We start from the raw sequence: 12,910 nt of genomic DNA, 5'->3' as shown, positions 1-12,910 counted from the left end.
CCAATATTAAGGCGTTCATAAGATTTTTCATATGGGTTACTCATACTGAACAGCTGCTTTGGCAACTGCTGGAAGCAGCATGTACTTCCTGCCTTGAAATAAAGTCATCAATATATCTCGGTACAGAAAATCATACTCTCTTTAAAACAATTCATCATAGGGTTTAGATATCAACTGGCTACATGCCACCGACACTCCCTTAAACAATGGTTACACCCTCTATACAGCTAAAAATGAAATAGCTGAAAGGGAAGACGTTTTATGCAAGTTCCCAGGGTAAAACACATCTGAGAAGCACTGGTCTGGGACTGACATTGTTCTACTGAAAGAATAAATATCTGAGTCCAAATCGTATTTCCTTCACCACCTTCCCAGACTCGCACAAGAAGAAAATCCATCTGAACTTTCATTTTACACTTCTGGTGCTTTCTGACAGAATGAAAGCGCAGCATTTTAAAATCTGTTAAATAAATCAGAAGTGCTGCAGATTATGATTTAACCTTTTGTTAGCATCACTTGTAGTGCCAGTGAGACCGTTTGCCAGCTAAGGAGAGGTCTGAAACTCCTTCAGTGTTGACTTTACGTTGAACACAAACATTGAGGGATCTGCCCATCCCACAGAGGTCTCCTTGCGTAGCGATGCTGCTCACAATGCCGCCACAGTGAGACGGGGTGTCAAGACAAACATCATTGTATTAATTGCATCTGTTGATTAACCAGCCCAAGAACAGTCCTGTTTCAGTCACAGGCTTTACAAGACAGCACTGAAATGTTACTGTGAGTGTTGAGTGGATGAGTCAACAGACAAAACACAAAAGCATTTGTGAGGAGAGTCGCGCTGGAGTAATTTGATGAGGTGCTCAGCTACGCAAAATGATGGTCTTTATTGACATAGCTTGCTCATATAGTCCTTAACTTGGTTTTATGTCTGTTTTGCAAGCTTTCCACTCAAAGCTGGGCAAACACACACGTAATGTTACCTTTGCAAAGGTGGAAGATGGGTAAAGACGCGCAACTAATCTGAAAATAGTTCAAGAAGTCGCACTAGATACTAATCCTTCTCGCTTGGGGAGTTTACAACTCTTGTCCTCTGTATTTTGGAGGCTTTCCTTGACCGTGTGGAATGAAAGACTTTTCAAACCAACAGGAGAATATAACGCTGGGGGTTTGGGGTTCAGAGCAGTGCAGGGACCACCGGCCGCAGACCACAGGCAAGTGTCTCCTTCCACTCTCGCTCGGCTGAAACAACCCTGCAATGCCACGTAAGGTCAGTAGATTCAGGTTACTAAATGAATGACATTTTAAACCTAATATCCCTCTCTGATCCAAAACCATCTGCAATTCATCTGTTAAGGCTGAGATTATTCATCCTGGGGGAATTATCCACTAATCAGTTTTTATCTCCAGACTCGGTCCTCATGCTTGCAGACAGTCAAGAGCTCAGGCTGGCAGAGGTTTTGGTTCCCTCTGCTCTCACCGGAGGCCACGGTAACACAGAACAGTTTCCCATGGGACAAGCTGCAAAATACATTTGTTGGTGACTCCATGACAAAAGGCACTAAGGGAACTGGCACCAATTCATCAGCCAAGGTACAGAGGCACAAAAAAAGGCTTTAAGTTATGCATCACCTTAGCTAAGCTGGGCCTTAGTTCTTCACGCTTTCTTGCACGGGGAACTGCTGCGTGTGGTTTTGCCCCACCGTGATCTTAAGAAGTAGGATAAAAACGAAGCAAAAGCAGATGGCACAACAGGAAACGGGGTACAGGTGCCAGTATTTCCCCCAAATACACATACACAGTGGTCATCATGGACTTTTGGGTTTTAAGCTCACTTTCTCCCTACCTGGCTGCCATTCTGGTGAGTCAATCCCTGGGCTCTCTAAGTCCTTCTCCTCTACCTGTTACTGCTCACCCTCTTGCTCCAGCTCTGTCCCACCAAAGCATTTCCTATTGACTGCTCGTTTACTACAGAAGTGGTTCATTCCATTCACTGGTCCATACTATGTACCAGCACGAAATTCATTTACATCTCCATCTCCCAGAGCAGTTCTCCCTGTTCTGCAGGGGCTTCAAAATAAGATGCGCCCTTTGTACGCAATGAGCATGCAAAAAAACCCAAAATTCAGGCTGATAAATTGCCTCCCGCAATTCACCCAGAAGCCAAGGCCATTACTGCAAAACTTGCAGTTTGCATCAGTAAACACGGTAATGTAATAATTTTGTTTCATCTCATTTTCAGTTTTGAGGATTATGTAAAAATAAAAACAAACCCAAACTCAACTGGATTTCTTCCGACAAGCAAATTGTTGAACTGGCCACAAATCATATTGTACCCACTGCAAAAGAGACATTCTGGAGATTCTTCAGCTGGTATGATTCAGGATAAAGGGCATTTTACAGCTGTACGACACAGAGTATTTTGGGAAGGAGAAATGTTTTTAATTCCCTCTGGTTCATTTAATAAAATCTAAACATCATAGCTTAAAATAACCCTGACAGACAAAGCAGGCCAGACCTTCCTATCCAATAGTCTAACCATGAACTGCATCAGAACTGTGGGATGGAGAAAAAGAAACCATTTACACACAGAAGAGCAGGAATCTCTCTACCCAGACCCATTTGTTTTACTCTGCAAGTATTGACAGATGAGTAATGAAAACTGCTGCAGACACGGGCTCTTCTTCAAGGCAGCGTCAGTTAATAAACCACAACCACAGCTGCAAAAATATTCAGGAATTTAACTAAATGACTCCTTCAAGGGCACAGGATGGCAGGAGGAGCCAGTTTTTATGCTTTTTTACCATCCCAAAGGTTAAGATCATAATGTGCAGCATCAACACAAACCAGCATTACTTTTCTGGATAGGAGAGCTTTGAGTAACGATTTCATTAAATGTATACCACTGATATTTCTAGCGTTATTTCTTCCCATTATGATCATGTTTGAAAGTTAGCATAGTAGGTTGCCAAAGCTTTTAGATGTGAAGTACCTCATCTGAGAAGTATTAAATGATAAAAGCAAATGAAAATAATCCTAAACCCTCAGGACAAGCCACAGCACTGATAACATTGCTGAGAACGGAGTTTTGCATGATTTATCAACTTTGGATGCCGGAATCAGATCAGGACCTCAATCAACATCCATGTTAATAGCACATATATTCTGGGAGTGATTTTGGAATCAGTTATGTTTTCACTTGATGGGGGAACTTTTTTTTGCATATTGCCAGTGGAGCTTCAACGGCCCAAATGCCCAACAGCTGTAATCTCGGATGGTGTTATATTATTTATAGCAGCGTTAAGTACTTGCAGAAATTGAAAAGTATCAAAACAATGACATAAACGATCAACAACCTTTCAACATGGTTTTGTTGTTCCTAACACTATGACACACCTTGTTGCCAGAGACTCTTGGGATTTACAGATAAACTCAGCTGCCCACCTGTCAGAAATAATCCCACAGATGTTTCCTTAGTTTTCCCGTCTTTACCATGTTAACTGCAGCCAGAATAAAAAGTGCAAAATACACACTGGGGTGGTCTGAACAGAGATAATTGCGGTTGGCTGCCAGGTAAGCATTTTTGACTTGTGCATGGAGTCAAAAGCCACAAGGACCATGGCAACCCTGGGCAATGACACGACTGACACCAACGTCTGGTCCCAAGGATGGGTTCGATCCCTTGGACCAGCCAAGGGGAATCTCACGGATGTTCTCCCGTGTGTCACTTGCGGTGTGCACGACGTCCCCAGGGAGCGAAACGCACACCTCACACCTGAGGTCTGATAAGCAAGGCTGTAATTCGGGATAAAACATAAGAGGAAGAGCTGCCAATGCATATTTGAAGACATTCATACAAGTGCATTCACCCCAGACGGACAGAAACGAAACCATCTTCGTTTAAAGTCTACCTGGAAATACACACAGGCAGTGATAAGAACCAAATTCCTTGTATATAATCAAGTTTTAAAGCTTCTTCTAATTAGAAAACATACACTTAAAAAATAAGATGGAAAAAATATATCCAAATAGGGATATTTAATTTCTTCGCATATGAACGTTGCAGCACACATCACTCCCAACAATTAAATGCAAGGTTGCATTGTTAAGCAAAAGTTGGATGGGAACCATCCACACTTTATCTCCCCATACTCAAACTGAGGAACTAAAGCTAAGGTAGTCAGAGCACAAAACGAGAGGATAATGTATCAACCAAGGAAAGCTGTATTTTCAACAGTATTGTTGTGCTAACTGAAGCCCGCTGTGGGATGGACTCAGTGAGCGCCGCTCTCTAGAATTGGCTGGAATGCGCTATACAACCAGAAATAAAATATTGATTTCCCTGGGTGCCCTTTATTACATGATGTTTGGTTCGTAAAGGAAACTTTCTAAATATGGAATTTATTCCTGAGGCTATTTTACCACATCTTGGAGAGCATGGACAGGACAGATCAGTAGACTGAGAAGCACAACGAAAACATGAAAAGGTAGGGGATAAACCAATGCATGCTGTACATTGTCAACACACTTCTTACAGATATAGAATTACACAGTCTTTTGCTAAAATTCTATCAAGGTTTCACCAAACAAGTTGCAGCACCTGCTTACTCCAACTTTACCAGCTATTTGTAACTATTTCTGGATTTTAACTTGTACTGATTTTTTCCTTTCTTTCCAGAAGCCAAAAAAGAAAATTCTCATCTATTTTCTTTCAAAACCCAAGATTTCTGTACATGCGAGGGATGAAATTAAAGATCTTGTTTAGAATATAAATGGGACCGGTTCAGTGAATACGTTAAGTACACAACAAAAGGCATCCCCGCGTGAAGCCTTCAGAGAGAAAGAATGAGAGCACGAGAGCGCCAGCGAGCTTTAACCTTCCTCCCTCAGCAGAACAGCGAATCACTATTTCCTCAGAGGCACTGACACCACACCACAATGTTAACTCAAATCACAAAATGCACAGTATTTTCATGACACCAGAAAAGCTCTACATGAAGCAGCAGAGGCCGTCACCCAGGTAGAAGAAGATAATGCAAAGCACACATTTGCTTAATTCAAGGAGCCTCAGCATCGTGATTAAGAAATCTCGTCTTCGGGTGCCATCCATGCTCAATCGAGACTCTCAGGGGTGTGAAAGGGGAACCAAAAATATGAAAGAAATCTGAAGCCAAAATGCCAGCCAAGGATTAGAATCTCCATATAGCTCTGGTCAATTCTCTGATTTTTTAGATTACTTTCCTAAATATGATAAAATAGAAAGCAAGTGTACAACGAATTCTCCCAAATGCTGTCCGTATCGCATCTCCCACAACACTAAGTCAATGAACGCTCTGATACACACCTGCTCTTTCTTATACTTGTTTCTATTCAATTCTTCCTTGCTCTCAACATTAAAATGTTATCTCACAAGCTATGGTAGCAACTAAAACACTAAACAGACTTAACGTCAAGAGACAAGTTTCAAAGCTGAAGAGCTTTAACTGAAATATGCAACACAAATAGAGCAATAACCTGATCCATCCACTTTCTCAGGTTGCTTCACATAATATGTGGGGACATCATTTCTCTCTTACATGGGTGAAATTGTTTCCTCTATCAGCATCAACGTCACACAGCACAGGAAGAGATCAGAAATGCATTTTTGAGAGTGGATGCTATGGGTCAGGTAACGTAGCTGTACATTTGTCAGGCTGCAGTAACATGAATGGCAGGACTGCAGAACGTTCCTTTGGCAGCGTGTCCCAACCTGCGGGATTCCTGCAGCTCCTCCGGATTGCTGAAATTAATCTTCTGTCTCTTTGCCTTGGAACAGACTCCACAAAAGCCCCCAGGAGCCTCCTTCTTGTTCACTTTAGCTTTTTCTGATCCGTCTGTCTTCTACCTGCTCTACTTGCACGCGACTTCACCCACCGTTCCCTCCTCTTCTGACATCCAGGGCTTGCACGTCCTCTCGCTCCGTTTCTGGTCTTTCCAGCCATTCCACCAACATCTCCACTTTTGATGTCATTTTTCCTTCTCTGGCCACCTTTTCATACACCTTGGGGTTCTGGGGCTGCAAATTCAAACTTGCAAAGGTGAATAAATCTCATTTTTCCCGAGCCAGCTCTCCCTTTAATCTCTACTGAACCACTGAGAACAACACCGTTTTCTCCGTCACCATCCCCTCATCCCGTTATGTTCTCCAGTATTTCTCAACTATACACCATGAAAGCCAAACTTTGGTTATATAAACAAAACAGGCAAATAACAAAGCTAATATTCTTGTGATAGCTATATGATTTTAATACTCCTTTCATACTGCTTCCATGGCAATGGCTGAATCCTACAGCTTTCTCATGCTAATAAAGAAAACAAGACAGATAAACACCAAAGCAGAATTTCCCAAGTATTCGGGCATTTACAGCACAATACATTTTCAGTTGTTTTCAGAGATACATTCCCTTCCCTAGGAACAGATAGCAGGTTTCTTCCACTCGGGCAATCTACTGCAACAAGCAAAGCTGTGCTGAGAGCCTACAGGTCCCTTACAAATACAAAATGTTCCCTGCAAGTGAAGCAACGGACCTGGATGAGGGATGTCTGTGTTACAATCGTGACCAACAGCGAACCTCCGCTCATCTCTCTGCTCGCTGGGAGGTTTGCAAGAGCCGGTGAGAGCTACCGCCACATAAAAATCACACCAACAGATATATTTAGCCATGGCGGTTCAAGGAAAACGACTGCTTGCACTGAAAATAAATTTAGCAATTGTTTCCAGTTTCTGCTTTTTCACTGACTAAGGCGCAACCCAGCTGCTTCACATTCCAGCAGACTTCAGCTGTCTTTTTTTCTCCACTCCTTGTCTACTCCCTTCTTACAACTGCTGTGAGCATCTCAACCTTGCCGCCGTTATCCCGCAGGCTGCATTTCTGAGCGCTCCCGTCTCCCAGCCGTGCAGCACAACCCATCAGGCCTACACCGACTCATAATAAGTGCAAAATCCTGCTCTTTGTGCCGTTTTGTAGGGAACACTAAACAGTGGTTATCTTGTACCTGTATTTTGCCTTCAAACAAAACCAGACTGAACTGTTGACGGTTTTTACACGCGTTACAATAAAACACACATGGGAGGTCACTATCTGAGTCACGTATAACAGGAAATGCGGCAGGTGCTAAAAGGCCAAGTAAAGAAGAACTGGAACTGAATTGCCTTTAGGGTTGTGAAGTGAGTCTTTAGAAGAGTTTAATTTTCAGATGGCAGGACAAGACACTTCACGGAGCATTCTTAGTTTGTTTGAAAACCACCAGGAGAGCAGCACGGCCACTGGCCAACTGCTAAACTTCTAACTTGAAAGTCCTCACGCTGAAGAACACGGTACAGTGGTGAATCCACAACAGAACCAAGTTCTGCCTAGTAACTCACCATATAAAAATTACGCAGGATAACTTCCATAGAATGATCCAAGAGGTGATAACAGTTCAAAATATGTCCTCCCCCAAAATAATATCCCTGTGAAACTTCACGTTAATAAAAAATAAAACATTCACAGATGCACAATTTGGAATATTGCAAATTGGCATGGAGGACTCTGAACAAACATTAAGTTCCTATAAAGATTGGAATAATCTGGCCTCCTTAATTTTTTCTTCCACTTCACAGTATTCCTCAAAAACAGAGTTCTCCTGGGATTACCTATAGATTTTTATACCACCACTATTCAAGGATGAGACTTCACAGATGAATTTGCTCATGAGGCAAAGGCTTATGAGTAAAAGGTGAAAACAACAGCATTTTCAGTCTGCTGGGAATAAATACATGCAGTTGAGTCCAGAGCAGAATTGAGATAACTGACTGCACTCCAGGTAGCAAACGCTTGAAGCAGTTATCTCAAACAACCTTTAGCAGACAGCTATTGAAAAAGCAAGCTTACATGGCACATGAAAACCCTGCAAGAAATGATGAGATTAATATTGAAAACATCAAGTAGAATAAACTTTCAAAGTATGGCACCCATATGTTACTTGGTTTTAATAAAGGGCATTCTTGAATGGACCTGCTTCATGGAAGAGCTTTTGGTTTTAGACTGATGGTATCTAACGGGTCCCTTATTCTCCCTGAGTTGATGCAGAACAGTTCAACTCCCTGGAGCACGTAATCCATCAGGTAAATAAATACAGGAATTCATGTATTGCCATGGTAACAGGAAACCCAAGCAGAATCTGTGACCTTCTCCACTCTTCCTTGGCATCCTTATTTTGGACTTTAGATCAAAGCTATAAGACTAACCAGGGTGAGAACAAATATCTCCTGAAAGCAAAGACAAAAAGTCACAGCGCTGCAGTAACAAAAACCCGACACTGGATGCCATTCCTTCTCTTCAAGTCAATGGGGGTTCTGCTTCCACAAGGTATCTGGAAGTCTCCTAGCTGAAGCCCTGCGAAGCAGGCAGTCTAATACTAGTGAAAACAAAAGATACTATCTTATTCTGCATTACCAGCTGGCTGCCCTTCACTCCAAGCAGCGCTCTGAGTCGCTCCACAGTGATTGAACAACAGTAGAGAGAAGCTCCAGAGGGAGCCTTGTCCGCTGCCTTGGTGGAAAGGATGGTAGCTGTTATCTCTAATCATTTATTATTCTTTTTTATTAAGTGCCAACATGGTGTTTCATTTACGGACCCAAGGAGCAGATGTATGTAAGATCTCCAGGGATCCAACCCCACAAGGTAACACTTTTCTTCCCAGCAGCCTGACTAGATGAACAGAGCCCAACCCAAGCCCATGCCAATTCCAGAGTTTGTCAGATGGCTTGTTATGAGGCAACAGCCTATTTTATTTACAAACATAATGGGTTTTGCATGTATTTCCGTTCCCATAAGAAATAAACGAACTCAATTGTACACAAATACGCAGACCTTAGACCTCAGAGCATTTGTTTCATGACTCTGTATCCTTTGTTCTGCTACTGTATACGTTTTGACAAATATTATCCCAGAATTACTGCGGTATTGCAGACAATGTTTATTCGGTGACGCTGCTAACTGAACTGTTTGTGTCAATCAGAAGTTCAAACACTCACAAACAGCGATCAAGACTGTACCGCACTGGAACAGCTGGCTTCCAGCCCTCCTCACCTCCCGTTTATACTTGGATATTCTTTTAAAAATACCCTTCTTAAGGAAACGAAAATGCAAGCAGTTGAAAGAGAACAGTTTCCCAGATTTACAGTTGTTCTTGTTTGGCAAATCACCCCTATGATGCACACCCACTAGGAAGAATTCCTCCACATCAAGGCTTCACCCATCGCGTCTTCAAACCTACATTGACAGCACTGACCTGGGGACGGGTCTTGATGTCCTGAGCTCTTCAAAGGCAGTTCAGCAGGTTGCAAGGTCAGGTCTATAGGCTGCACAGCATATGATTTTTTGGTATGGTATTTCTGGCCTTCCTGTTCTATTGTTTATGGAACTGCACTGCGTTTGTGTGTGTCTACAGAGTCACCTTCCCGCGTTTGAACTCTCCACGCTGCTTCACTGGTGCGGAGTTATATTTACTATTCTCACAGGGTTATTTACTGCACGCGGATAAACGAAACGTGATCGCTTATTTATACATCTGTAATTACTCTCTATAGCGCTATCAGCAGTTACTAAAATCCCAGGCCAAATTCATCTCTGACATAAACAAGTTGCAATTATTTTTGAGCTGGCCCCAGGTCTATATATGCCGCTAACACCTTCTTTACTCAGTTACCCGCTTCCCGGACAAACGGTTGCAACAATACACCAGCAAAAAACATTGCCAGAATCCCGAAGCAAAGCGTTATGGTGCGGTACTGTGTAAGGGATCATGCATCAGATTAACCCATGATATTTCTGGAATAGCATTTGTCCCGTGATGTGATGCACACTTGTGAGACAGCAACTTAGCGCTAAGAGCTGGAAAGATGCCTACGAACCGTGCTCAAAGCCGGCTGCCAGCCTGCTTATCCCCAAAGGCCGCTCCAGAACCGTATCATGGGAGAATGTATTAATATACTGTATAGCACAGAAGCCAGAATAAACCGGGATCAGAACCAGAAAGCACTGCTACCAACTCTACCCCTTTGAAACGGGAATCTTTGTGACATTGGTGGCCACCGTCCTGGAAAGCCTGAACGCTGTGCTTGCACATCCTGGTTCAGGCTGCTACCCTACGTTCCCCAGCAGGAAACTGCCTAGCTATTCCTTACAATTAAAAAAAAAAATACAAAACAGCATTGATTTTTCTCTGCTAATTAAATGCGACATAATTAAACTAAATCACTGGTTGATTTGCAAAACACTAATTGAATCTTTAAACGTACTACTCCCGCTACACTGAAAACAGGGGCATTCAGCCATCTAAAGTGACAACTGAGAACCAGACACGGCTCCAGAAGCACAGAGAGACAATCTGATCCGTGCCTGAGCGCTGCCTTGTGAGAGCAGGAGATCTCAGCTGCCTCCCCCGAGCACCCCGGTCAGAGCTTTGCAAGGGAGAGGAAAAAACGAGCCAGTTCCCTCTGACATTTGCCCACAGACTCATCTTTTCTGACCTTGCACAAAACACCAAAAAGAGGAAAGTTGGAGAAGTTGCAATTAATCATTGCGTGTAGGCCCCAAAGCGTTGCAGCGCCCCTGATGCTACATGGAAAGGACGGGAGGGGTGCGGGATAATTTTTAACAAATAAAAGAAAAAAGGGGGGAGAAGCGGAGGAGACAAAAAGCCTGAGGCAAACGGCGCCCGGGCAGCCCAGGACCGGCCCCTGGCGCGCCGGGCAGGGAGCTCCGGGCAGAGCATCCCCCGCCGCGCCGGGCCCGGCCCCGCTCCCCGCGCCGCCGTGACAGGAGCCTCCGCCGAACCCCGCCGGTAGCGGGGGCCCTGCCCGCCCTCCCCAGCCCCGCCGGGCCGCGCCAGGCCCCAACCGGCAGCTCGGGCAGCTCCGCCGGGCCGCGGCGCTGATGGGGAAGGCGGCGAGCGCGGCCGCCCCGGCGCGTCTCCCCGCCCGGGCCTCCCGCGGCGCCCGGCGCGCTCACCTGCTTTCTCGATCTTGCCGGACATGTCGGAGCCGGGCTCGGCGCTCCAACCCGGCCGCGCGGGGAGCCCGGCTGAGCCTGACCAGCCGCCGCCGCCTCCCACCTGCTGCCGGCCGCGATCCCGGGGGTTGGCGCTGCGGCGGCGGCCTGTGGAGCTCGGCGGTGGCGGCGGCGCAGGCAGCGCCCGCCCCCCGCCCGCTCCGCCGGGCCGCGAGGGGAAGAGGCGGCCCGGGGGCTCCCGCCGCACACGCGCCGCCCCGGGCCGCAGCGCCTCCTGCCGGCCCCGCCGGGGAAACGCCGGCACGGGCCGCCGGGCGGGGTCAGCGGGAAACGGCCTGAGATAGCGTAAAATAGCGAAAAAATGGGCTGGGCTGGAGGGGACCCACGGGAGTCACCGAATATCAGGGATGGGAAGGGCCCTGGAAAGCTCATCCAGTGCAATCCCCCCATGGAGCAGGAACACCCAGATGAGGTTACACAGGAAGGTGTCCAGGCAGGTTGGAATGTCTGCAGAGAAGGAGACTCCACAACCCCCCTGGGCAGCCTGGGCCAGGCTCTGCCACCCTCACTGAGAAGAAGTTTCTTCTCATAGTTAAGTGGAACCTCTTGTGTTCCAATTTGAACCCATTACCCCTTGTCCTATCATTGGTTGTCACTGAGAAGAGCCTGGCTCCATCCTCCTGACACTCACCCTTTATATATCTGTAAACATTAATGAGGTCACCCCTCAGTCTCCTCTTGTCCAGCTCCAGAGCCCCAGCTCCCTCAGCCTTTCCTCACACGGGAGATGCTCCACTCCATCATCTTGGAATCATCGAGTCCAGCTCCTGTCCCTGCATAGGACAACCCCAAAACTTATATATATATATTATATATATATATAGTATATAGTATATATACTATATATATAGTATATAGTATATATATATATATACTATATAGTATATATATACTATATAGTATATATACTATAATATATAGTTTATACTATATACTATATACTAGTATGTATATAGTATATAGTATATAGTATATAGTATATAGTATATAGTATATAGTATATAGTATATAGTATATAGTATATAGTATATAAATACATAATCCTTATTGTATATTGGGATATATATATATACACATATATATATATCTTAAAGGAACTTATTTCTTACACCATGCATTTTGCCATGCATCATGGATATTAAGCACCACCTCTAACCTGTATTGCAACAATGATTTTTCTAGCATGCTATTTTGATGACACTTTTTCTTTTCTTCTTTTATTTATTTTATATTTTTTTAACTTCAGTGTTACATACTATAAAGAAAAGGGACGAGCCTTGCCTGCAGGGAAGAAGTGCTTGTTTCTCTGCTCACTATAAATAAGATTTCTGATAATTTTACAAGATGAAAGGTTTTCTCTTTTGCTTAGTAGGACATTTCTTCTCTAGCCAATATTCTCAAGTTTTATGTTTTGTAGTAACTAAATTCTTACGTGACACCATGGATGTTCAGTGTGCTTTGAGATGCTCTCCCCAGGCCCCTGCCGAGGGGACAGCAAACCCAAAAGAAAGAGGTTTCCCCCCAAGTACAACCCCTGTATGCAGGTTGGGGAAGCGCAGGGATCCACTGTCTGTGCTCCCCAGGGCACATCCCACCAACGCTCCCAGCTGGTCACAAGCCATAGGAGTAAATCTCTAAGAGGAAGAGAATGCATTTTTCACTCGTTATTTTCTTGGGGAGGGGCTTGTGGAGAGTTCCTGAGTGCATTTGGTTAATAAATCTAAACCAAAAAAAGATCTGGGGGTAGATTCTTCTCTCACTTCCACGTTGTAGAAGGTGGCAGTCTCATAGCCACGTTGGGCTGTGCTGACTCACTG

At 44.5% G+C, this 12,910-nt stretch overlaps 1 protein-coding gene across 7 annotated transcripts in view; it reads right to left on the bottom strand.

Moving 5' to 3' along the window:
* Positions 1–11,280, bottom strand: part of RAPGEF1 (Rap guanine nucleotide exchange factor 1) — a 77,652-nt gene extending 66,372 nt beyond the window's left edge. For 4 of the 7 annotated variants that reach the window (XM_065035773.1, XM_065035775.1, XM_065035774.1 and 1 more), the window contains exon 1: positions 11,034–11,280. In XM_065035773.1, the coding sequence (XP_064891845.1) occupies positions 11,034–11,058 (25 nt within the window). In that variant the 5' untranslated portion in view covers positions 11,059–11,280. The remainder of the gene's footprint in view (positions 1–11,033) is intronic. The other 3 variants (XM_065035778.1, XM_065035779.1, XM_065035777.1) reach the window with 2 other exon arrangements.
* Positions 11,281–12,910: the final 1,630 nt, after the last annotated feature.

Source organism: Columba livia, chromosome 19 (assembly GCF_036013475.1).
Source record: "Columba livia isolate bColLiv1 breed racing homer chromosome 19, bColLiv1.pat.W.v2, whole genome shotgun sequence".
Taxonomy (NCBI): domain Eukaryota; kingdom Metazoa; phylum Chordata; class Aves; order Columbiformes; family Columbidae; genus Columba; species Columba livia.
The sequence above is the reverse complement of the archived record's forward strand: the minus strand, read 5'-3'. Positions and strand labels throughout refer to the sequence as shown.